Source organism: Lepidothrix coronata, unplaced genomic scaffold (assembly GCF_001604755.1).
Source record: "Lepidothrix coronata isolate B3197 unplaced genomic scaffold, Lepidothrix_coronata-1.0 Scaffold69, whole genome shotgun sequence".
Lineage (NCBI taxonomy): Eukaryota > Metazoa > Chordata > Aves > Passeriformes > Pipridae > Lepidothrix > Lepidothrix coronata.
The window spans coordinates 2,457,505-2,485,222 of record NW_016690249.1 but is presented as its reverse complement, the minus strand read 5'-3'; the positions used below and the strand labels follow the sequence as shown (position 1 = coordinate 2,485,222).

Below are 27,718 nucleotides of genomic sequence, written 5' to 3'. Positions count from 1 at the left end.
ACGTTCCCAAGACACAGGCAGCTGGTTCTTCTGCCGAGACATTGGGATCTGTCACTAACAGCAGCTGAAGTCAGTCAGATTGTTACCACTACTGAGTCCAAAAGAATAGGCAGCATTAAAGATTTGGAGGGATTTGGGAATAGAAGCGGACACATAACCTGAAATTCGCAAAAAGTTTTAATTACCATCTCCAGGAAAAAAGGCAGCTCTACAATAACAGAAGTCAAGCTTTTATTGATTTTATTCATTACATCATATTTGCCTAGTAATGCAGTAAGATAAAAACTTAAGCCCCATTACAGTTATTTCCCAAATACTCCATGAGCTTTTAACTCTCCTGAACTTTCAAGTGTTATTCACTTTCTGCAACAGACATTTCTAAAATTCAAATATTAAATCTGAATGAAGAAATATCAGTTACCTTTACAAGCTGACCTACAAATAATACATTTTACTTCTTTTCTGAACCAGTAATGCTTCTGTGTCAGTGCTAGATCTCTAAATACACCACCTTAAAATGCCAAGATAAGGCACAAATGACTGACCCTCACAGAAGAGGTTAAATGAATCTCAGTGCTCATTCTCCTGCTAATTCCCCAGATTCCTTTCCAAAATCAGGTAAAAAAATAAATAATCACTGGTAAGAAGGAACTACGATTTGACACAGCTTTCACAGAGCTTAGGAACAGAGTTCTGCCACCTGAGAACACAGGAGTTTTCCTTTACAAAAATCTATAAAGGTGTGGTGAGTTGACCCCAGACAAAAGCCAAACACCCATTCAGCCTCTCACTCTCCTCTCCTGTACAAAGACAGGAAGGGAAGAGAAGGAACGTTAAAAGGCCCATGGATCAAGATAACAACAGTTTGACAGGTAAAGAAAAAGCTGTGTGTGCAAACACAACAAAAAGAGAAATTCATTCACTACATCCCATTCGCAGGGAGATGTCCTGGCAGTGCCTGGAAAGCAGGGTCTCCGCTTGCATAGTGCTTGGGAATACAAACACCATGAGTATGAACAAACCCTTTCTCCTCCTTCCCCTGACCTTTTACAGATGAGTATGTGTCCCCTCTCAACTTCCTGCACTGCCTCAGCATACTTGGGCGGGAAAGGAAGGGCAACACGCAGAGAAGCTTTTACCTTTGCCTTCACTGTTGTAGCAAAATGACAAGGTGCTTGAACACCAGGTGGCCATGTCGTTTAGATCCAAAAAAGTAAATATGTTCAATGGTGTCACTGAGACACTTAAGCTCTTTTACAAGTTTCATACTAGGAGTTTCTTAACCCCTCTAAACATGGTCAAAAATATATTTTATCCAGGAAAGCCCTTGGATTTTACCCACACTCAGAGACAGTCTAGAACTTCCATAAGACCCTAAACCCATGAAAATAAAACAGGAGGCTTCCTGCCATAAAGAGTTCAAATAAGTTCAGGGAGACGGAGAGCAAGAGATTTGGATTCTGTGAGCTAATGAGTTACAAACACATAGATGTCTGTTCACATCCTCAAACTCCCATCAGTCACAGAGGCTGAGAACAAGGCAGCCCAATCAATTGGAAGGCAGTGGAGATGGCTCAGTGAAGCTCACCTGGTGGTTAGGAGAAAACCACCATCACTTCATTTTCAAAATGTGCCACAAAAATCATAGGATTATAGAACCATTAAGGTTGGAAAAAAATTCAAGATCATTGAGTCCAAACATTAATCTAGCACCACCATGTTCACCATTGAACCATTACATCCACACACCTGAAAACTTCCAGAGATGGTGATCCCACCACTTCCTTGGAGCCTGTTCCAATGCTCGATCACCCTTTCAGTGAAGAAATTTTTCCTACTATCCAACCTCCCTTGGTGAACTTGAGGCCATTTTCTCTGCTCCCGTCACTTGTTACCTAAGAGAAAAGACTGATCCCCACCTGGCTATAACCTCCTTTCAGGTAGTTGTAGAGAGCAATAAGGTTCCCCTCTGAGTCTCCTTTTCTCCAGGCTAAATGTTTAGAAGCAAAGAAATAAAATATTACACAGAAATTCTGTTTCACATACAGAATATGCAACTAGAGGTAAACTTGTTGATACCAGGAGAAATCAGCTTAAAAAACCCCAGGATCACTATCAGAGAAACATGCAGCACCTAGACTGTGAGACTGTGTACTCGAAGTTTAGGATGAAACATGGGAACAATCCCTAAAGAACAAGTCAAGATTCATGGCTAGGCTTCGCAAACGAAGATTTGGGAAAGGTCTCTACCCACATTTGTTACAGGCACGCTGGTGGCTAATAAGGCCAATATGAGACAGGCATGTCCGGCTGCAAAAGGCACAGCAGAAAGACTCTTTAGGTGGTAAATTCTGCAGGGCACGATTCTTTCTGCGCTGTCTTTTCTCCTCAAGAGTGATCCTGCGTGCGTTCTCAAAGGAAGCAGCAGCGTTATAGATGGTGTGTCTCCAGACCTCCCAATTGGAGGTCAGAGTAGACCAGTTATGGTGATCAATATGGCCAAGGCTGAGAGGTTGTTTCAGGGAGTCCTTGTATCTTTTCTTTAGGGCTCCTCTCATGCGGCAGCCGGTGGCAAGTTCACCATAGAGCAAGATCTTAGGGAGGCGGTGGTCCTTCATCCTTGAGACGTACCCTGCCCAACGCAGTTGTGTTCTCAGCAACATGGTCTCAATACTTGTGACTGCTGTTTGCTCTAGAACAGATGTATTGGTCACATAATCTGACCAGTGGATGTTTAGGATTGTACAGAGACAGCGTTGATGGAAGTGTTCTAAGAGACACAGGTGGCGGCGGTAAATGACCCATGATTTGGAACCATACAAAAAAGTAGACAGCACAATGGCTTTGTAAACACTGATCTTGGTACTTTTCTTCAAGTGTTTATTTTGCCATACTCTTTTATGAAGCCTTCCGAAGGCACTGTATGCCTTTGCTAACCTGTTGTCTATCTCTCCATCAATCTTACTGTCCAAGGAGATGAGGCTACCTAGGTAATTAAACTGCTGGACGGATTTGAGCTCTGATTGGCCAATGGTGATGTGAGGATGATGGAAGACTTCCTGAGGTGCAGGTTGATAGAAAACTTCTGTCTTCTTTAAGCTGACTTCCATTCCAAAGAGCTCAGCAGCGTCTGCAAAGCAGGATGTTAAACGTTGCAGAGCTGCTTCTGTGTGGGCCACAAGGGCGGCATCATCAGCATAAAGCAGCTCCCGGACAAGATGATTTAAGGTCTTAGTGTGGGCCTTCAGTCACCTTAGGTTGAATAGGCTTCCATCAGTACGGTATCGAATATAGATACTGTCCTGATCATCGAGGTCTGCTGTGGCCCTTTGGAGCATCATGCTGAAAAAGATTGTGAATAGAGTTGGTGCAAGAAGGCAGCCTTGTTTCACAACCATTGGTAATTAGAAAGGGCTCAGAAAGTGCATTGCCATATCTGACTTGGCCATGCTGATCCTCATGAAGTGAGATGATCATTTTAAGGAACTTGGGGGGACATCCTAAACGTTCCAAAATCTGTCATAGACCTTTTCTGCTCACAGTATCGAAAGCCTTGGTGAGATCAACAAAGGTTACATAGAGGCCTTTGTTCTGTTCCCTGCACTTCTCTTGCAGTTGTCTGAGAACAAATACCATGTCTGTGGTGCTCCTGTTGGCTCTGAAACCACATTGGCTTTCAGGTAGAATTCCTTCTGCTATAGCGGGTATTAATCTGTTCAAAAGTATTCTTGCCAGGATTTTGCCAGCAATGGAGAGCAGAGTAATACCACGGTAATTTGAACAGTCTGATTTAACTCCTTTCTTCTTACACAAAGTGATGATGACTGCATCTCAGAGGTCTGATGGTAGTTCGCCGAGTTCCCAACAGCGCACCACAAACTCATGAAATTTAGCATGGAGTGCAAGGCCCCCATGTTTCCAAATTTCAGGTGGAATTCCATCAACCCCAGCTGCCTTGCCAATTTTCACCTGCTGTATGGCCTTAAGGGTTTCTCCCAAAGTGGGGGCAATATCCAATTCATTCTTTACCGGTTGTTGTGTGATGGACTGAATTGCTGAGTCTTGAACTACACGGCTAGTACTGAAAAGAGTCTGAAAGTGTTCAGACCGACAATTCAGAATGGAGGTTTTAGCTGTTAGAAGCATTTGACCATCTGCGCTGAGTAGAGGGCTTTGGACTTGGTATGTAGGCCCGTATGCTGTTTTCAAGGCCTCATAGAATCCTTTGTGATCACCTGTATCTGCGCATAATTGAGTTTTTTCAGCTAGATTGATCCACCACTTGTTCTGGATGTCACGGAGTTTCTGTTGGAGCTTGCTGCATGTAATGCGAAAGGCTGCTTTTCTTACGTGACAGGAAGGCAGTGCAAGGTGTGCTTGATGAGCAGTTCTCTTCTTCCTCAACAATTCCTGGATCTCTTGATTGTTTTCATCAAACCAGTCCTTGTTCTTCTTGAAGGAGAACCCTAAGGATTCTTCAGAGGACTGCAGGATGCTGTTTTTAATATGGTGCCAGAGTGTTTCAGGAGAGGGATCTATAGAATCTATAGAATGATTTTCAAGCCTAGTTTGAAGATTTGCCTGGAATCTGTCTCTCATTGTGGCTGATTGGAGATTGTTAACTTGGAGTCTTCTCCTTGGGATACTGCACCTTTTAGGTTTGAACTTAAGATTGAAGTTAAGTTTGCAGCACACACGTTGATGGTCTGTTTGGCATTCTGCACTGGGCATCACGCGGGTATGGAGGACATCGCGAATATCCCTCCATCGCCCCAAGACATAATCAATGAGATGCCAATGCTTAGATCTAGGATGCAGCCAGGTTGTATTCAGACTATTTTTTTGCTGAAAGATAGTGTTGGTGATGGTGAGCTGTTGCTCCGCACAGAATTCTAGCAGAAGTCGATCATTATTGTTGCAGTTTCCAACACCATGCTTGCCTAATGCTCCTTTCCAGGCTTCAAAGTTCTTTCCTACTCTGGCGTTGAAATCACCAAGGATAATGATCTTATCATCTACAGGAACCTTTTGGGTAAGGCGGCGCTGGTCAGAGTAAAATTTATCTTTTTCAGCAGGGTCAGCTTGGAGAATTGGGGCATATATACTAAAGAGGACAACATGTTGCTTGTTGTGTAGTGGAAGGTGTAGGGAGATAATGTGGTCAGAATGAGTTTTTGATCATGAAGCCAACTCCTGAGAGATGCCTTTGGGTTCTAGGTTTACCTGACCAAAAGAGTGTAACTGGCACCGTGTTCTCTAAGGCTGCTTTCCTCGTGGAGACAGACTTCACTGAGAGCAGCTATGTCGATGTTGAGACGTGATAGTTCATGGGCAATTAGGGCAGCGCGATGCTCAGGGTGTCCACTATTCGCAGAATCAAGAACGGTTCTGATGTTCCAGCATGCTAGAGTCAGTTTGGTTACACTTCTGGAGGCAGGCGTATGCCTTTGAGTCTTGATCTTTGTGTGACTGCATTAGTAGGAGATGCCCGTTGGCCGCAGTTAATCAACCGGGTGAAATGTGGAGATGAGCTTTGTTTAGGTCACCTTTTCTAGGCCCCTCTCCAAGTGGAGCAAGCAGTGCTGTCCTTGAAAAGGCTGCTTGGTCGTTCAGGGTGCTGCCCCAAGAGACTGTCATCTCTGGTCAGTCTCAAATGACCAATATCCTGAACCGCCTGCATGCAGGGTTGGGTCTGCGGCTGCCAGTGCACCTTTCACCTGCTGTTTCGACCCTCGCCCGTCACTGCAGGGTTTTGTGAATGTGGGTAACGCCTTCAAGCCTCCGCAATGGATTTTTTAGGTGAGATGCAGTATGTGCGGAACTGGGCCCACCCTTTAATCCTAAAGTTCATCTGCCAGGGCCGAGCGAGCTTGGACGGTGGCAGTGAGGTCCTCAGGACGTAGGTTTGATTAGAGTGTCCTCCTCTTAGATGGATGGCCTTACAGGGCTAAGCAAGCTCTATCTGCCTCGGTTTGGGATGAGAGTTGTCCTTCTCCTAGGATGACTTCCAGAAGGCTAATGAGCTCACCTTGCCTAAGGATGTATTGTATCTGACCCTACAGTTTTGACTTGTCTGGCATGGGCGACCCTACTAAAGGCACGTACCATCGCCAGCGTAGCTCGCAATCACATATGGTTACACATTCCTACTATTAAAACAATTAGGGCAAGTCTTACACTTCCTACTTTTCTGCCACATCTATATTCAATCCCAAGGAAATACGCAGGAACAACCCTTTGTCCTGACCACCCTTTCAGGATGTAACGAATATATCCAGAACATACCAAACCTGGGCAGTAGCCGCAGGTGAGCCAAAAACAAACAAACAAACAAAATCATTCTGGTCCCCGTACCCACCCAGAGCTCAAGTACCTCTCAAGGCCCTAGCCTGGCCGAGACCCCCAACCCCCCAGAGGAAACCATTATCCACCCTGACCTTATCCTCCCCCCACTGTGTTACCTCATATCTTCCCACGCACGGCTTACCCGCGACACTTCATGCAGTGCTGCCCTGCCCACCCACCTGCCAATCCGAGGACCCCCATGGCCCACCTGGCACCCTTCCCCTCCCCCAAACCAGACTGGTAAACCTCTGTGTGCTCCGAGGCTTCCCCTCTCCTCTCTCATGAGGGCACAAAGACACGCTGGCGAAGCTCCCTCTCTCCTTTTCCCTGCCAGAGGCGGCCCCGCGCAAGCCCGGGGGCGGCCCCGGGCCGCATGGGTTCCGGGGCGGGGGGAGGGGGAGGGCCCACGGCCACCATGAGGGTCCCCTCAAGTCAAGAATACCAAGTTTTAGCATCCTCCAAGAACAGAAGGTGGTTTTCAAAATCGGAACAACCAGGACCAAGAACATCTTTTTTTTTTTTCCTCTTCAATATTACCAGAATGGAAGGCAGCAGGGCAGCCTTTGCAATCATGAAACAGGTGTACATACAACAGACTTCACAGATTTCAGTCTGTCCTCAGACAGAATTCATAAGCCCAAGTAGAATACAGATTCACCATAAGCCAAGTACATTCACGGCAGAAGCCTGGGCATGACCTCCCACTAAGCCAAGTTACAGTCCTTTGTAGATGATTAGCTGAAGTGGTTGGTAGTTGGAGATACTGGGCACGTGATCTGCCAATAACAGCATACTGTTGAAACTTCAACAACTTCCAACAAAGCAGGACCAGAAATCACACATCACATCATTGTTTTCTAAGGCCTAATTGTTATTTCCCAATTTATTTTGAAGTCCTGTGCCCTACGAGTTGAGCTTCATTGTTCTTCAGCCTTTACATGATAGGGCCAGTAAAAAAAAAAAAAAAAAAAGTTCAACATTTCTACGAAAGCTACCATTTATCATTTTCTACAGGCAAAAAGACTTTTATACAATGTCAAAATAATTTAAAAAGAACAGCTCTTGGAAAAAATGGCTCAAACTATTAACAAAACATTAAAAAAAATACTTGAAGAAATTGATTTATTTCTTTCAGATTAAATTTCATTGAAATTATCAAAAATACTGTATTCTATTTAAACTCATGCAGAGCTTTCCAAGTTTCACCTGAAACCAAGCTTGCATGTCAGCTTTAAAGTGAACTAGAACACTTAGTGTCTTGCTCCAATAAGTCTACTATGAGTGTACTTCATCTGGCCAAAATTGTTTCTCACTTACTGCTTTGAAAGCCAATTAAAAAGAAAATGCACATTTTCAAAAACACAGAGAAGAATTATTCACTTTATCTTTGAAAAGCACAGATCCTATGTCACCTTCCGTGTGTTCAGCACATGCAAGATGAGATCATTCTGGCACATCTCCACAACTCAACTGCTCAGACAGTCACAGCTTTCCTTCAATACTGGACACAAGGGGAGAATTTATCACCATGAGAGCAATCAGCCATTGGAATAATTTCCCCAGGGAAATGGTAGATTCCCCAATGCTGGACATTTTAAGATGCAGCTAGGTCCCTTCCAACCTGGCATTCTATGATTCTATGATCATCTGCTAACGTGTAATACCAATCTCCTCAGTTGCAAAGCAGCAATATGAGATCTTGGAATACAGTAACTGGTCCACTATCCCATAAGCATTATTGGAATATTTGCTGTTATCACAACTATGTATTCTAGAGCTATATCTCATAGAACAAAAACTGGATGTTTTTGTGAAACTATGTATTTGACCTAAATATACTTCACAAACTTTTACTTCAATACCTACTACTACACTTGCCAATTCAAAAAAGACATCGGTATTAAAATATGAGAGTCAATGAAGGAGGAGGATGACAAAACCTGCAGTTTTAAGTGGACCCAAAGATGGGAAAGGTACTGCAATTACGTACTATGAAAAAGGATATGGAGGCAGTTAAGATTAAATATCCTGAATAAAACCTTCAGCTGCAGAAGTACTGCTTTTATTGGACTGAGAATGATAATTGTTTGCCATCTGTAAGAACAGGAATGAAAGGCTAAAAAAGGTCTACTTCAAAGACACAGACAGCAAGCAGTAAACTGAAGCCTACTTCTTCCAGAAACATGAATGGAAAGATAAAAGCAATTAAAAGAACCTCATCCAGCAAGTGCAGCATGCCTTCCTACCAACAGTATGGAAAAATAATAGGCATAAGCAAGCCATTATGACTATAAAAATTGCAATAAGAACAGGCCAAAGGTGCTACAAACCTAAACTCTGTCCTCAATAATAAAAATGCATGCAAATTTAGAAATGACCAATTACACATTAGCCCTCAAGTTTAATAACAGATCACTTTCAAACACAGAAATACTACACTAATCAAAGTCCCCACTTCCACGGAAACCCTGCAGAATGACAGAATACAAGCAGTGCAGGATAAAGGGAATACCAACTGTATTGCATTTCTCCAAGTGATGGAGACACTCTGGAAAGGAAGCCAAAAAGAAAAATACTCATTAAAATAGCTAGCACCAGCTATCCTCCAGACATATGAAATAATCCTGAAAAATCATAAAAGTCATTGCAGCAATTACTACAAGACGTTTTTATGCATTCCAATTCTCTGTTTACACTTATCGCAGAACTACTATTTGGACAACATTGTTAGTATGTCAGTATATATACTCAATATATTAAGTCTTTCACAATAAATAATACAGTAAACCCAGGAATAAAACTGGTCAAATTTTCAGGTCATCCAAAAATGAAGTTATTGCTTGAAAGATACAAGCCAAAAAATCTACCAATCAAATCCTAAATATATGCATAAATGCACTGTAGGTTAATAAATCTGAAGTTAAATTATGCTTTTTGAGGGCTTTAAGGAATAAATGAGTATTCCTTTAAACAATGCAGAGAAAGTATAATTTACATATAAGTATTAGTTTTATATGCCAAATAGTTTGATGAACTTCTCAGAAAAAAACCTAACACATTAATAGTCAAGGCATACACATTTCAAATATAGAGAAAGGATAAGAAGTGTTTACCTTAAGTTTGAATTCAAGCTGTGGTAGAACAGAAAGTAAGAGGTGACTGTCAATATTGTATAATTCCAGAATCAAGTCAAACACATGCTCTGACAGGTCACTAATTGATGTTTTACCAAGCATGAGGACCTGATTGAAGAACTGGAAAATAAAACAGCACATATCAACAACAAGAGTGTATACAGACACTTCTCCAAATCTTATGCTTGTCAACCTTTTAATCTTACAACATTAATTTCACTACTCTAAAAAAAAGGGGAGGTAGCACACGTAGATCAGAATTCTGAAGTAGAAATCTTAGAATATCACTGTTTTGTATTCATTATTATACATAGAGGAAAACACATTAAAAGTGATGTTTAGTTTAACCCAGTACACCTACAATTAATTTAAGAAACACAACTTTAGAGGAGTTCCAGTGCATCACATCTTTTTATAATGTGACTAGAGTTATTTCACTATTAAGGACCGTCACTTCAAAAGCATTCTAACATTTAGTCAAAACAAGGCTGAAACAACTGGCTAACTACTACATTTAACAGCTGACAGGTTAAGGAGTTGAAAGTAAAAGCACAGGAATTAATAACTGACTGTTCCAGAATTTGTTTTAAAAGCTGTAAAGCAATTATTCTTTCTTGGTAAACTTGACAAGTTTGAGCGAAAATGCATACTTCTCATTCAAGAAAATAATTCCACACTACTTTCAACTATGTCCTCTCAGATGGGTAAGAAGGAATATACTACCCTCTACTCATTAGGAGGAAGATATAATTTAGAACATTTTTCTTCTCTTTGGGTTAAAACCATGCACAAGTGTGCCTAAACAAATTACCCCATTTCCACCTGCCACTAAAAGAACAGAACACGTTTAACTGGCACCTTTTTGTGCTTCCAAACTTGGGACAGACAAACATCACAACACTCTGTACCTGACAAAGTTAATCATATCAGTAAAGAAACTAAAAACTCGAAAGCTACCAGTTTCTAAAGTTATAGAATGAACCCCCAACAAGTGATGCAGTAGAAAAAGTCAACAGTTCATGCAGTAATGACTAGAAAATAATAGAGAAGTGCGTTTCATGAGCAGTTAAAGACTGTCTTCCAGAAACATTTTGCCTTTCTGGATACATAGTTGCCTGAAATGTATATATTCCTGTTTAGGCAACTAACTGTTACTGTGTTTTTGATGTGTTTGAAAAAAGAAAATTTTCAGAACAGCTTATTTCTCACTCATGGGAAACAAAGAACAGAAGATGCCATGTACATTCTTTCCACGAACAGAAGATTCTTATTGACTTATTGACTTATAGACTACCTTAAAGCTCACAAAATGTCACCCAGTTTGTAATCTAACCTTACAGATGAACATTAAAAACACACATAGCAACACCTTCCCAAACAGCAGGTTAGAAGTAAGAGTTTTCACTGAAGATTTTCTAAAATCTTAGGAGGTACCACTTTCCAAGTACCACAAACATTATAAGTCTGAAAGCAATAGAAAGCAGTGAAGATTTGCTATTGTCTTCAAGCTCCTGAGGTTTTGGATAGATGTCATGAGACCTGCTAAATCCTCAACTACTAAAAAAGAAATAGTCTTTTCTATTGTACAACTTAAGTTAGAGCATAATCCTGTCTGATCTTTACTTCCCCTCATCCATTTCTAGTACAGTGGCAATGATGTCTACACTCAACTTGGTTACAATTCTCTATGCACTCGGTTTTCTTCCCTACTACCTATTCTTAGATTGTTTCCTATTCCCATTCATGTAATAACAGCATTACAATATTGCTCTAACTTCACTTCTCTCGGCTTCTAAATAGTCTCATCTCCTCACTAAAGGAAGAATTCTGTCACACAATGTGTTTATATATTTTTATCAGAACAATACATATAAATACATTTGGTCTTCCAGTCACTCTAAGGATTGACTTTCAAGGTCTTCTAAAACAGTAAACTATCTATTGCATTTCACAAATCAAAATTATTATAGGCTTAGTAGATTATATATAGTAAAGAATTAGACTCAAAAGGACAGGTTACGCAGTGCTTCATTAATACAATAATTCTTTCAAAGAAAATTGAGAGTCTCTAAAAAGTTGCAATTCATTTTTTTTATAATACGGCTCAGTTAAAAAAAAATAATTTCCATATTTGTCTGCAGTCTTCACTTACATTAGTAATGTATGGTTCAATGGCTTGCGCTGTCCTCTTTAGTAAAGCCTTTGCCAAATCATAGGCTTGCTTGTTTAGATTCTGAGAAAGAAAAAAAGAAAACAAAACAGAAATTTTTAAAGCACATGCATTAATCCTAAAAATAAATCTCAGAATTTAAAGCTAACATGCACTGGTAAATGCATTAAAGCAATAACCTGTTCTTTTTATACTTTCAGAAGTAAAGATAAAATAGAAAAAACAAAGCCATTCCAAACAAAGCTTAGTAGTCTTCACTGACATTACCAAGAGAAAACCTCTTTCCTGGCAAATGAGGGCTTACTCTTAGTTGCACGTCTAAGACTGATGCTCACTGAAGTCAGTGCCTATATTTTACAGCTCCTCCTTACCAGCTTCCCCAAAAAACAGGAAAGCAATATAAAGCAACATCTAGAGTCACTACAAAAGAAATATTCTGAACAGATTGTGGCAGAAAGTACGATTCTGTCCTTGCATCAAGCAGTCACCTGTGAATCACCATCACAGCCTCTTCACTGTACCGTGCAAAGATTCTTAGCCTGTTGTCTGAGACAGTAAAGAAAAAAACCCTAGAATTTTAGTTCATGAGCAGAAAAGGGTGAAGAAAAAAATATAAAGAAGCTAACATAAAAAATTTAGAAAACAGACCCCCCTCCCCAACATTCCAATCTGTCCATTTCTCTAATTGGGTTATTGCTTTATCATTGTTTCCTTCCTTTCCCAGCACACATTCTCCACGCTCTAGTTGCTACATCCTTTCTCCAATTTCTATATCACAATTATTTTCCAAAAATTTTCAGATGAAAATACAACTCAGCCCTTGCGGCACCCACTGCAGAGCTGATTAACACAGAAGAAGGAAAAGTCTCCAATACACAAGAATATATAGTATTTTAATAGCTAAAAGTCTCTATAAAAATATAGTTCCCACAATTTTTATTTGGCTTTGTAATTTAAAAAACCCCCAGCATATTCAATTTACAAGGCAACAGTAAAAAAGGGCAGGTTTTGGTTGGTTTTTTTTTAAATATGTCTCATCCATAAAAGCAAGAAAACTTCATTTTAGCATAATTAAAAGCAAACACAAGATGCACTGCCACACCCAGGGTATTTCTTTACCTGTGTATGTTTGGTTCTTTATAGCTGTCCAAATGGAGAAAAAAAAAAAAAAAGATTTGCAAAGAGATGGAGAATACTGCCTGAAATTTAAAAAATGCTACAGAACCATAGGGTTCTAAACAGCAGTGGGAACAGATTAACATTTTCTGATAATATAAGATAAAAAAAGTCTTTGACTTGCCTACTGATAGAATTAAGTCAGGTGATTGAAGTCAAAAGACTACAAAGATTCATGCCTGAAGTATCTGTTTTACTCAGAGCCACTACAGAAGGTGACTAAAAAGAACAATTCTTGAGTATCCTTGGGATACTCAAATGCTTACATAAAATACTAGCATCCTTGTAATTCCTCTTCCCTTATTCTAATCAAGATACAAGGGTAATTAACAGTCTTTTTACAAAATTGTACAGCTGTTCCATGTCCCAGAAAAGAGAAGGCTCTGCATGCTGGATTTCTCTTTATCGTTATGAGGAAAAAAAAAAAAGAAAAAAAAAAGGCATTTCCACCCATAGCATTTGTTTTACGTTATTCAGCTAGAGCAGTAACTGCTCAGGAAATAAAAGGCACAAATATCTATAACAAGAAATGTACACCACTTTCAATTCTTGTTCTGATCCTTCTTGACTTCACAGTTCACCTTCATCAAAACAAAGAAAATTACCTTCACCTGGGTAAGAGGGAACTATGGATCATGAGCAAGATCCAATTTACATATAAAACAAGTCTAAACAGCAGACCTAGCACAGCAGAGTTCCAAAAGGCAGATCTGTTTTGCTTCACATTAATTACAGTTTTAGCTTGTGTCTTTCACACATCAGTTCACTTCAGAACTTAATGTTTCCCAAGATAAATGCTGGAAGTAGATATTTGCAATGCTGAGTAAGGTATTCGCATTACACCTCATTCTATCCAAAAAAAGCTTCAAAGAGGAAAAACAGTCTAGAGCACAACTGGCTAAGGAAAGTTACCTATTTTTTCATGCCTCACGTACTTGATTTAATTGTGCCAACAGTCACGACCCTCAAATATCCAGAGGCCCAACCTTCTGAAAATAACAATACCAAAGAAGTCTTAAAAGCACATGATAAAGTCGTCTTCTCATTTTCCAGCCTCAGGATAAAAGAAGAAACAAGAAAAAGTGGCACTGCCTTAGTTGAAATGAAACAAGAGCAACCCAGGCCACTACCAAGTAGGTTCAAAGATCTTTTACAGAATGTCAAACTTATCCTTCTGACTAATTCAACAGCCACAAAAACACCTAAAACTTCCTTCTCCTGAAAGAGACATTTTAAAAGGATAACAATTTAACACATTTCTTCTCTGTGTTTAGATAAACTCTTCTATGTTACTCTCCCTTTAATCTTTCTATAAGTTTGGAAAGGAAATTAACATGTATTTCAAGATCTTTTAATGATTTAAGAAAGCCCTCATGATGGGGACAATAATCTTAATTAGGATGCCTCTAAAAGCATTTAGGCACCCAGTGGGCATAAGCTTTTGAGAGTTCTGAACAGGGTAGAAACTAAGCAATCAGCTGGCAACACTGTTTAAAGTAATCATTAGTAATTACTACATTTTGAAGGAAAAAAACAGAAATAAGTATTGATTGATAAGGACAAACCAAAGAACCACCCATGAAAAGGCAGAACACAGATCTTCTGCAAGATAACTGAGGTTACATTTAACATCTAAAACAGATTTTCCCCCAGAAAACCTCTGGTTTTCTTTCAGAAAATAAAGTTAATAAACGCAGGAGAACACTTTTTTTTCCTTAAAGCTTAGGAAGCCTCCAGCAATAAAACTGGAATACAGACTATCTTGGTCAACCATAAGATCTTTCCTTAGTCTCAATTCTTACCATGATTTTTATTTATATATTCCTAGTATTTCAAGCTTTTTACACTTCTGGAAGACATTAACAATTTCACCAATTTACTTTTCATACCTGCTTTTCTCTAGAATGTTTGACAAACTTCTACTTTTTGACACAAGAAGTAGCAGCAACCTCTCTGACAGAATGGCACAGACATTTTTGTGTTTATATAGACAACACTCTCCAGAACAAGTGAGAGTGAAATAATTTGTACTCATCCTTTAAATGAGGGAAAAAGGAGGCAACTGAAAACAAATGCATGTCCCTTATTTTTTCTTTAGAAAAGATGACTAGCTAGTGTAATCCAGCCCTTATTTTATAACTTGAGAAGGAAAATCAAATGTAAAGTCTGTATCTAGTGCAAAAATTCCTGAAAAATATACATTTTAACATATTATTTTCTTGGAATTTGAAAAAGGTCTTCAGTTTTATTCTTATTATCAATGGCACAGCAGCAGAATTAGTATCCAAGAGCACCTGACAAAACAGTTCTAACAGATTCTCTAGTTCTGCTGGGGAAGGTAAACAGGATTCTAAGGATGGCTGACAAAGAAAAGCTCAGCTGAAGTGTTGCCAAGATAGATAACACTAATTATTAAGCAAATTTATAGTAGAGGCAGTTAGGAATTTAATTGTCAATATCACTTCTTCTAAGACATAAGCATGTAAAGCATGTGGGATATGCAATGTGGGATTCCCTGTAGTACTCCTGAGGCTGAAAATGGAACACTGGCAAACACTCAAGGAAATAAAGTACAATTTGCCTTCTAACACACTGCACAAACACAAAATTGTTTGCAGGTCTTCCATAAAAGCTTTATAATATAAAAAGACCATTAAAGGGGAAAGGAAAACTATTAATTTTTCTTGCCTTTTCATACTGACTAACTCTCCCTTGCTTCTGGGTCTTATCTGGGTTTAGGTCACTTTATTTCATTCCCTGATAACATAACCCCATCAAAAGAATTTTAGCAGAGTTTATAGAAAAGAAGAAAAGAGAAGGCACAAAAGGAAAAAAATAATTCAGCATCAAAACTAAGAGTTGAACGCACCATCAGACAAGTCAAGCTTGCCATTCTATTGACTTATCTGATAGCTGTACTACTCAAGCAAGCCTGGGCACACTCCAACGTGCCTCTTTTGTGATATTAGTGTCAGCTGCTCTCATTCAGGTTGGCCTGAATGAAAAGCCATCAGTATGGCTTTTATTCTGGCCAAGTGAGATGGATGACAAACTCAAGGGACACAGAGTAGTTTAGACTACTTCAGTGACTACCAGTTATGGTAGACAGACATTTGATGATACATCATGTGTGCAGTATATGCTCCTTATGCCTGAGTTTTTGTAGCCATCCTGCTGGCACCATTGTTTATTACACTTACTACTCAGGACTAAGGACCACGTCTATTTTTCCTCTTTGAAGAAACAGTCTTGGTTTTAAGACATAACAGCATTGAATTAACCTTTGGTAAACTGCTCAACTAACTACTACATCTCTTAAAAATATTAATATAATTTTTGCATCAAGCTGTCTAATGTTGAATTTTAGCCACTGGGCTTTAGCATCCAGGAGCTGCTTGAACCTTCTGTTCCCAATACATACTTACAGACCACTCTTTAGATAAATTACAAAGATTAAACTACTCAAGTCTCAGTCTCGTGTTACCAATATACCTATTTTCTACAATACAAGGCTACCACACATTTCCTCTCAAGCACAACCTTCCTTCTGGCTGTATTAAAATACACCACTTGCCTGTGTCACTTTCTAGAGACAAAATGGTTTTATCTCCAACAGTCTCTCAATCTGACAGATCTATGTTCCTTCTACTCCATCAAAAGTATTTTTGGTCCCTAGGAAATCTGGGGATGCCCCACTGACCATTACACCAACACTTGCCATTCAACTTCCCTTTTCCACAGCCTGTACAGCTGAACAGCTAGGTCAGCTAAGACATAGTTCTTTTTTATGGTGGACCTTATCCCTAAGGTCTTCCTAGTTTTGTGCTCAGTGGACACGAGTGGAAAAATTCGCAACTCTGAATTCATTACACTTGTCCAACATGACATCCGTAGAAACAGAAAGTAGTTAGAGGACCAAAATTTAAAATACACAATATTTGAAGATTTTGAGATGAAACAGAAAAATACTAGAAACTTCTTTCCATTAGTATGAAAAAAAGAAGAAAAAAGGTACTCAGGATACAGTATGAAGTTATGTAACTATTTCAGTTCAAAAGCAAGCTATAAATGAGCATCATATCCAAAGAGATACTTTAATTAAAACAAAAGCAGAAGAAAACGCAACCCCCCAAATATATATTAACCTATTAAAATATTCAGTCAGTATCTTCAAATCCTAAAAACTATGAAACAGAATTGTTTCAATGCTACAGACAATCTAACAGGATGCAAATTCTTCAACTCAAAATGAACTTATTAAACATGAATCATAGAAATAATACAATTAAATCAAGTTAAGCACAGGTACACAATGAAACAACAGACTGTTAATAACTGAGAAAACACAAACTGAAGTGTTTTGCATAGTTTAGCTTTTGTTTCTTGTATTCCAAAGCTTTACTTCACAAATCTGAATATTAGCCACACAAATATCAGCCTGGACCTGGCACAAAAGTACTAGACCCCTTGAAGGACACAGCTAAAGCACTTCCAGTGGGGAAAATAATTACTGATCTATACTAAGCATTTAATCTTTCATTGTCAATAGAAAAATAATTTATGTGCTATTTATTTCCTGAAATTGATGACCTGTGGTAAAAGCATGCTAGCAGGCCTTCCAAAGGAACTCTCTGTTAATATCCTCTTAACCTTACACTTTTCAGAAACTACAGTAGTTAGGACTTTCCTGAACACACTTTAAAAAAAAAATAAAGGCAAGCTGTTAGAACTGTCCAAACGCAGTTAAATATGCATTTCCTAGATAATTCTCCAGATTCTTTTTTTGTCATACAGAACATAAGTATAATTCATCTTGTAAGTCATCTTCTACATTGTAGCCTAAGAGGGTTCATAGGACACAGATAGTTTTCTGAACTAGGAAGTCAGACTTCCATGATTTTTAAACATCTAAATATCACAACACAAGCACAGTTCTGAAGTTCTTCCTTTAGTTCATCTATTGGACGCTTTTGTTTTTTTTGAGAAGACACTACTCATTAAGGTAAGACAGCAATCCCTTGGGCTCTTCAGATACCACCATTTCTCCCCATAGTTAGTTCTATGGTTGCATCAGAAACATATCAGTGTGCTTTCAGTAATGCCAAGCCAACATTTCTGAAATGCAAGAGCCAATTACAAATCAGCAGTTGTGACAACTTTTTCCCTCCCACATTAGTTTGAGCTGTTGATACAGCACTACAGGAATTACAACTTTCCAAAGGATATATGTAACTTTTATATCCAGTTCTACTGGTATGAGAGTATATAAAAAAACTGTGTTTAAATTCATATGATATTAAACATTTTAGATTACTATGACCACTGATACTTTGCTTACAGCGTGTCAGAGCAATGAAATTCTACTGAATTTTCTGGCTATTAAAAATAGCCTGCTAAAAGAAATCTAAACATTATGAAGACATTTGCTACAACTATTCTCTCAATGAGATCTACATATCCAAATATATACATCCAATAAATCATGATTACAAAAAAAACCCAACCAAAACAAAACAAAATAAAACCCCAAAACTTAAGCCACTGTTAAGTCTTACCTTATGTGCCGGCACTAGATTAACTAACACTGTATCCAAAAGTTCCTGCGACACAGTATCTCCCTCACAAATGATAGAGCTCATTAGATCAACCATGTGCATGTGTACTTTTTGGTTATGACCATTGCTGAAATTAAAAACAAGAATCCTTAGTGTACTATCTATATAAAGTACAAGTTCCACTCAGAGCACTTCCTGTGGTGATTTCAAACAAGGAACAGAATAAGCAAATCACAAGTTTTCTTAGAAGTCAAAATACTTCAATTCCTCAGTTGTATATACCAGTTTCCAAAATGTTCTTTAATTTCACGCTCTCCTCATTTAGTACTATAGTAAGAGTAAGAGGACTGTATCCATCCCCACCATGAAAAGATAGTGTATTAGCACATCCCTCCCCTCTACTCAGCTGGAGTGCTGTGCCCAGATTTGGGCTTCCCAGCACAAGAGGGACACGTACATCCTGGAGGCAGCCGAGGAAACGGTCATAAAGATGATTAAGGCAACGGAGCAGCTCTCATGCAAGGAGGCACTGAGAGAGTTGATATCTATTTTAGCCTTGAGAAGAGATGACTTAGGGAGGAACTCATCATTATGTTTAAATACCTGATAGGCAGAAAGGGCAAGATTGTCTTGACACCACACACTCGGTGACCAATGACAGAACAAGAGCCAATGGACACCAAGATAAATACAGAACACACCGTTTAAACACAGGAAACTTTTTAAATATAAGGATGATTGAGCACTACAAGGTTGCCCAGAGAGGGGCATGGACTCTCCATCCTTGGAGATGCTCAAAATCCAGCTGGCTACAGTTCTGGGCAATCTGCTAGAGCTAATCCGGTTTGAGCAAGGGGCACAGACTAGACTATCTCTAGCAGTATGTTTCAGTGTCCACTACTTTCTGACTCATGTTTTTACAGTAACAATCCTCTAAATTCCTTAGAATTACATATCACACCATTCAATTTCAAGAACAGAATAAAATAAAGGCAGTAAATGACAATTAAAGTGTCTTGGGAGGAAAAAGATTATTTGCAGTGTGTTTTTTTTAATTATGCCAAGCAAAACTGACAGTTTATTGTATTTATATTGCTACGTTTAGTTAAACAGAATTACAAAACTAAGCTCATTAATGCTAAAAGTCACACCGAACAACTATCTTAGAAACAACTGATCTCAACCATGAAACAATATATTGTAATTGGGGGTGACAATACTTACTTTATTACTGAAAACAGCGTTCTGTACAACTGTGTAAAAATCTCATTGCTGTCTTCTAATTCAAAACATATGTTATAAGACTTGACCCAAGCAATGTTCTGTGTTGGAAAAGGAAAAAAAATAAAAGGAGTAGTTAATACAAATAATACATTGAAAAATTACATCTAACAGTTATTACAAAATAAGTAATGAAGCTCACCTCAAGCAAATAAAAATATCGATTAAACTGGGGGCTTTTTGTATCTTCTAAACCTTTAAGCTGCCTTGTTATAAACATAAATATATCCTGAAAAGAAAAAAATGATAGTTATTTAGTCAACTGCAATTAAACTTCCAAAATTAAAATATTTTTTTTAAGTTACTAGTATTATTTATCACTACAAAATACACAGCAGTGACAGACACATTATTTCACCGTCCAAAAGAAGATCATCTGCAAAAACACCATGGAAAATGTCAAGGAGTAATTTTAAAATACTTCATGTTTCTTTAAAGGGTTTAAAAAGCAATCTTTTAGTAAGGAAGCAAAAGTTTTCCTTTTCCGAAGAAAAGCACTCAGCTTGACAAATAGAGCTGCAACTGGCTGACGTGCTGCAGAGTCAAGAACTTATTATTCAGCAGGACAAGGAATTTTACATTTTTACTTCATACAGCAACAGGTTTCAAAATAAGAGGGAAAAAGCAGTAGGCAATTACAGCTTTCCTAAAAGTGTTATTATATGTTCACACTGTATTGTTTGCGCATTTGTCAGTCATCATGATATTGACACAGATCACATCTCTTGCAAAAACTAATAAGCGAAGTTCCTCTGGCTTCCTCTATCACCTTTCGGCACCAGAAGACTCCTTCAGAAAAAGTCTCACACAAAGTAAATTGAAGCAGTTGATAAGGAACAAATAATCGATGACGAACAGAATGGAAACACACAGGAAGGTGTCTTCTTAAAATACTTCTTTACATTCAGATTATTAACAGCTGGAAATTCACAACTACTATATAAAATCAAAATATTTAAAAATACGTATACCAGAAACACTGTTCACAGCCTCAACTGTATCTATAATATATTATCTAAGAATCTATGTGTAAATCAAATAAGTTCCAAAAGGTATAAAGTTGCCAAAATAGACACATGAAAGCCTTATTGTTAACCCTGAAAAAACTATCCTAGAAGTAGTCGATAAAGCTTTTCTATAACATTTTCAAAAGGACCACTTCACCTCAGCCCCTCAAGACAAATGAGATAGACAAAAGATAAGAATGGGGTTCCTTTCTTTCTAATATTACAACCACAAAATCCAGCCCTAATCATTAAGGTGAGCACTTACTGCGGTTCTAGGTAAAAACAAGAATTAGATGACATCTGACATCATCACCTCTTGGCAAAAAAAGCATAGCAAGCACACGGTTCAGAGGTAACAGCTACATTAATGTTTTAATTTGAATCAAGATTGTGATTTTGAAGTGTAAAGGATGATCAGAAGGATCACTGTTTGGTTCACACTTCAGATCACTTACAGAGCACACGATCTAGACTCTTTAGCTGAAATTAAACCAAATGACACAGTTCAAAGGACACATCTAATGGTCTCCAACCACTCACAAACTCACAGTCCACAGGCAAAAGCCCATCTGAGGAATCCTTCCCTTAAAAACTAGTGACTGAACAAATAGCAAGCCATCAGTGCCCACCCAAAATGAGTGCTGTCTTCTGGAAAACTAGTACACTGGATGGTTCTTTATCTCAATCAGTTCATTTAACAAAATATCTTTACTTTTTATCCTGCAGCTCAGTATGGAACACTTATCTACTGAATGTGATTCCCAGACCCTACTCATTTTCCAGATTTTTGTAAAGTTCTCAGAACTGCGTTGTATATAGACTACATACAGTAATGAATCGCATACATGTACAATAAGTCCAACATTTGAACACTTCAAATAACAGCATCATTTGAAAAAGTAATCATTTATTTCTAAACTATTTTTTCCAATTTTGTTTTAAAGAAAGCAAGGCAAACTCAGAAGTACTCACTAAATTTTTAATATCTCACTTATTATGATCCAACATTTTTCCCCTTTTTAAGCATACACAATATACTATTTGAAATGCATTTATAAATTCAAAACACAGGTTAAAATAAACTTTGGCTGTAGCTAAGAAATTGCAACATTTTCACAATGATAAGTTTTCACATCAGACTCCGTAAAGCAAGTCTACATTAGAATTCAGACTCTTAAACCAAAAGTGCTTATACTTCAACTTTAGAGAGAACATATTATGTTTTTTGTGGATTGCTGTCTTGATGGCCATTAACCACATAAGGGCTTCAGTAAGCATCAGTCATGGTTCTCACCAGAGAATACATTCAGAGTGTTGAAGTTCTGCTACCACATACACCCTTAAACATCTCCATTTCAGCAGTCTGGCACAGTCTTTTTGTTCAAGTCATTTTCAATGGACACATATCAGTGATTAGATTATCTTCCCACCAAAAGATTAGATTTGGGCTGTAGGCTTTCCACAGACTGAGGACTCAAAGCTAGAAGTTTCCAGATCCCTGAATCCTGCTCCTGTTCTGTTTTTAGCCTATTCATGCCATTTCCCATCCCTGTTATCAAAGCTCTTTCAATGTTCAGAAGGAACGTAAGATTTACACTGATGATATACATAAAAGAGAGAAACCTGAAATTCTGATCCCTTTCCTCAGAATCTCACTTTCATGACATGTAAGCTACAAAGTGATCCAAGGAGTCTGAAGTAAGGGCAAAAACTTAAACCTTAAGTTTTCTCCTCTCAAGAATTTAATCCTTTTCAGCACTCCCCTTTGCCATTTTTAACTTTGGTGCTAAACATACGGAAAAAAGACTCAAAGGTGCAGTATGGATATGATATTAAATACTGGGTAAAAACAGTGCCAAGATATAACCCAAGAGGAAGCATTCTTCCTCTTACCTCTGTCATAAAGTGGAGGGAACTCTTCGACATTTCTACCAGAGCTTGTCCTGCAACCACAAAAGCTGTGTTCAGAGGAAATGGGTTTGCAAAAAACCTACCTCAACAGCCCTAGGCAAAAGTTCCTATTGTTTGGCTTTTCTTTATTTCTTACAATGTGTTTAGAAAACAGCATCAAGAAACTGAATTCTGAAATCTGCACAGATTACAGAACTCAATGCTGGCAGTGGAAGTTCCTAGTCCATTCAGAGTTGTTGTAGTATGCTTATACTCTAAGGAGGAACTTAGTCCAACTCAGAAAGAGAGAAACAAAAACTCTAAGCCTAACAAGCAAATGATAACATACTCAAAACTGAAGTAGAAATCAGGATGCTTGAAAACCAGACATAAATATAGCTCAGCAGAGAAAGCTAACATTTGACTCCAGTTGAAGATGGTGTAATCAATAAGTAAGGTAAGGTAAGTAGATGTTGTACCTCTGATTACACACTAATTTAGAATTGAAAACAGAGTTAACAAAAATCCCAAGGTATGTCTCCAGTAGTCTGTTAACAGAAGAGGTACTACAGTTGAAAGTGAACTGTTTGCCCTACTTAGGAAGCACTGCTGGTGCAACCACTAGATGAGAAATTGAGTGATTTCCCCCTAAGTGATAACAGATACACCTTCCACCACAACCATCTTTTTTTTATCCTGCTGTGGAAGGAACAAAGACCAAACCAAAAAAAAAAAAAACAAAACAAAACAGAAAAGCCCACACACACTCTTAAATCGGAGACAAAAAAAGACATTTTTTCAGCGTTATTTTCACCTGTTTTTTATAGATTTTCTTTAAAACTCACTTCACTCTAGAATCTGACTGTGCATGGGAAAGAGTTTCCTTTTGAGAGTTGGAAACAAAGTTAGATTACTAAAAGAAAAATAAAAAAAACCACAAAAGAATCTAAAATTTCTTTTTTCTGAAACAAATGTGGAAGATCTGTACTGCCTTTTCAAACCTGGTATTTCTCTATCAGCCATCTCCATCTAGTGGGATCAGTGATATTTGTAATTGGAGAATTTTCCAAGTCACATCAGAAATCATTATCCTCTGTACAAAAGTACTTTCTCTTTCTTTCAATAGAGCCTTTATCTATAAAAATAGAAGTACTCATATCTTGGTAGTTTACTTGGAAACCTAGGGGTATTTTCACAGTTGAAACATTAGCTATCTTGCAAGAGATTGTGATACAAGGTATAGATATATCAGTATTTCTAAAGTAACAGACCACTACCTGCAAATCCCAATGAAGTTCAATAAAATATTTATTTTCAATACAAATCCAAAACTCTACAAGTTATTGGAAGATGCACTGCATAACCCTTTATCTCATGAACGATTGACTTGACCAAACAATCATATCCCAAAATCAAGTGAAAACTTTGAATTGCTTAGGTTTAACCAGAAATAAAGGGAGGGGGGAAAAAAATTATAATCAATTAATCATTCAGTTTAAAAACCTGGTGTGGAAAAAGAGATTAATTTACCTTTAGTTTATCCGGTGAAGTGTATGGAGCTTCAGGGGCATAAATTCTGAAAATATCAGCAAGACAGCATGCTACCAACAAACGTACATCCTTATCGGGGTGTTTGAGGAAAAAATCTGAAGCCAGATGTAATGCAAGATTTAGGTAGAGCTCCTTTTCTTCTTCAGAGTCCTGGTCCATATCCATGAAAGTTTTCACAACCATCTAAATAAGACAGATACACACTGGTACATAAAATGAAATACTCTGTGTAACAGGGTCCTTACTAAAAGTTCCTTTTCTAGTTTTGTGCAACTTCTATCAGAAGCATTATCAGCAATGCAGTAGTACTTACCTGAGTAACCAGTGTCTTATTTTTCAGGGTACAGGAAGGACCCAGTCAAGTCCTCTATCAACTGCCCCAACAACACACAGTCTCGGTAGAGCTACTGAAAGCCGAGCTGTAGACTTCCCAGATCTTTTTGAGAAACCATATAAGCAAGTTGGACAATTAAAAAAAAATACAACAGTATTTACTGTTACAGCTATTCACTTAAAAATTCAGAAAAGAGCAAAACTTTACTCAAAATATTTGTTTCTCCCTAAACTATTCAGAGTTATGATTTTTTTTTCCTTCTCCTCTCTTTCAATTTCAAGTTTTCTTTACTCCTCTAAGGACAAGTCTATCCCTCTGTGCTGTCCAGAAGCAGAGTGCACACTTTCAGCAAAAGTACATATAAATCCAGGCAGCCCAGCAGCATGGATGTTGTCCAACAGGACTAAAATGCCCACTCGTAGTATTAGGATCCGGTAGATGAAGTTATGGAAGAAGAGAAAAAAGATTCTGGGGCACCAAATATTTAACGTGCTAAATAAAAGCATGAAAAGCTATAATTACAAACTGCTAGTAAGTGAGAATTCTTGTATTTAAAAAAGTGTCTGAAGGAGAAAAATTTATTGAAAAAACAAAGTAATTAGGCTTCTCTCAAATTACTTACTTGAATCACAGAGGAAGAGTTATTTTGAGTTCAACTCTTGTTAAAATTAACTAAATGGTAATAAAGATTACATTACACAATCCTGAAATTAAAGTCAAAACTCCCATCTGTTTCACCAGTGCAGGAAGAGATATTTTTCCAAGAAAAATTATCTCAATGAAGTTCTTAAAAAAAAAATGCACCCAAGCCCCCAGAATCCTAAAACACTTGAAAATATTTTACTTTGCTATAGTTTGTTGTTTGGTTGGGGGTTTTTCTTCCCCCAAAAAAATTTACTATAACTGGTCAGGGAGCAACAAATCCAACTTGAAAAAGAAAAGAACTTCTGCATAATTAGGATCACAGAAGTTGTCAAGTTTTCAAGCATATGAGAATCCTTTACTAAAAGGTACAGAAGATACGTAGCTTATGCAGACATATAACTTCCATTACAAGAAATCCCTGCCAGACACAAGATGAATCATTTAAAGTGCTGGTGCTCTTACACACTATTAATTTACAAATCAGAATTGTTTTCATTTCTATGAAAAGTAATTAGATTTATGCAGTTAACAAAGTAATGAATAAATATTCAGGTGTCAAACTGTTCTTGCAACATGTAAGGGTTTTGTCTATTCTAGAAATGAACCTCCAGTCTTTCTTTCCAAACATGAATATCCATACTCATCAGCACAAAGATCCATAATCTTATCTCCAGAGCAATCTGTTACAGTGTTTAAAGGGAAACATAGGAAAACGAGCTAGTCGTCCTAGCATAGCTTTCCAGCTTCCTGCAAAGCAAGAGGATTCCTGAGCCTGAAATCACATCCAGACCACCATGATTAATACTCTTGGAGCTTCATCTTCCAGATGTGGCCCATATTTCTTAAACCCATTCAATTTTTACTACATCATTCTACAGTAAATAAGCTTTGGAATTTACTTATATAAAACTTAAGGAAAAGTTTTAGAAAAGTTTTAGACTGCTGGTCTAAAATTAATGTTTCATTAGATGATGACTTGGTTCTTGTATATTAAAAAAAAAAGTGGAAAAATGCTTTTCTTACACTATTCATCATTTCTAAGTATTTATCACCTTCTGTCTGCCTCCAGTGCTAGTTCATGACTAACCTTTTAGTTTCTATCTCCTTTCCAAACTTATTATAAACTGCAGAAGGTGTCAATAAGAAATGCATAAAATTTCTGAGGTAAGTTATGCTAATATAGAAATTCACTGTGCATATTTTCCATTTCATTCCCTGATTTCCCAATAATTCGTATTTATATAAATATATTGTCATCAACAAACAGCAGCATTTCTGCTTGTGTAAATCAAAACAAAATCCACAGAAAAGTGCTTCTTCCCTAATACTTATGTAAATTTGGCAGTCAGAGAAATCAAGAAGCTAACAGTTCACTTATTTATCAACTACTGTTCTTTAGCACCTGCAACTGTGTTTATATTTAGGTCTATACACCTGTGGTGTAGCCTGCCTCATCCAATCCTTCATAAAAGAAACACTGTGCAGTTTCCTGCCTGCCTGTGCATTGATGAATTCACAGGCAGAATAAACAACTGAAAAGAAACACAGGACATCCTACAAAGTACACTTCTCCTGTGAGACAAATCAAGATACCAGAAAGAAGAGATTAGACATTCAAGGCCAAAAATGAAATTAAACTATAGGGTAAAAGTATTAGGAAGAAGTGTGTGCAGCATTTCCACAAGCTGAAAAAAATATGCAACTGCTAACAAAGAACATCTTCTGTTAGGAATCGCTCATATGTAAATTTATAAATGTTGTCTTTTATTCAACATCATAGGATGCAGCACACTGACTAAAGTCTATCAGCCCATATCCCAAAGCATAGACAGATTACTGGGGGGAGAGGAGAAACAATCCTTATGTTTTGGGATTTTATTGGGTTTTGTTCATATATCAGTAGTTCCAACTGATTTAAAACTACTTCTTAAGAAAACAAACTCCAAATTAAGCTCTTCCATCTGTTAGAATACTTAAGGTTCCCTCTCCTACATCTGTTCCCTCCTGTTTCACAGGGCAAGCCCAAGTTGCAGGCATTCCTTCTGCACAATACAGGTCTGCCTTTTTGTGAGATTACATGGGTAGATAAAGAACTGTAGTAAAATGATTAGCCCCCAAATACGTCCAACCTTCCTGTAGAGTTAGGCCAAATAAAGTGGCCCAGAAATTCAAGACAGAAATATATAGTATCATCAAAGACTACCTTCACCACAATACAGGCTAAAATAATGAGGGTGTAAAGAGCTTTATAATCAACGCAAAGGGTACAAAGGCATAAAAGGAAAGTATTCTGAGGCATCCAAATTATTTCCAAAATTATGACTCTCTTTTAGAGAAGAAAATACTGAAAAAACAATAAAAGTACTGACTTACTATAGGAGGTGAGATAAAGTTTAAGTGGTATTTGAAGTTAATACAGCTCATTTCTATTAGTGATTTTTTAATTCATTTAAACATCTTTCGACAAGTCAGTTCAGGAAAGTGGTAGGAAAAAAGGCACAACAGCCAACAAGTTCCTCCTTCCAAGCATAGAAAAATGAAAGCCCAAAGGAAAAAAAAACAAAAACCTTTCAGATATAACATATAGTAGGATCATGGAACACCATTTACAAGAAACTTTAATCTGTAAA

At 37.8% G+C, this 27,718-nt stretch overlaps 1 protein-coding gene across 6 annotated transcripts in view; it reads right to left on the bottom strand.

Annotated features, from left to right (window-relative positions):
• Positions 1-27,718, bottom strand: part of PDS5B (PDS5 cohesin associated factor B) — a 100,298-nt gene that overhangs the window by 52,826 nt on the left and 19,754 nt on the right. For 5 of the 6 annotated variants that reach the window (XM_017818609.1, XM_017818611.1, XM_017818610.1 and 2 more), the window contains exons 3-8: positions 24,089-24,292; positions 19,804-19,890; positions 19,605-19,702; positions 18,381-18,507; positions 11,632-11,712; positions 9,459-9,599 (exon numbers count right to left, since the gene is read on the bottom strand). In XM_017818609.1, coding sequence (XP_017674098.1) covers positions 9,459-9,599; positions 11,632-11,712; positions 18,381-18,507; positions 19,605-19,702; positions 19,804-19,890; positions 24,089-24,292 — 738 coding nt within the window. Of the gene's footprint in view, positions 1-9,458; positions 9,600-11,631; positions 11,713-18,380; positions 18,508-19,604; positions 19,703-19,803; positions 19,891-22,561; positions 22,612-24,088; positions 24,293-27,718 lie in introns of those variants that run through there. The other variant, XM_017818614.1, reaches the window with a different exon arrangement.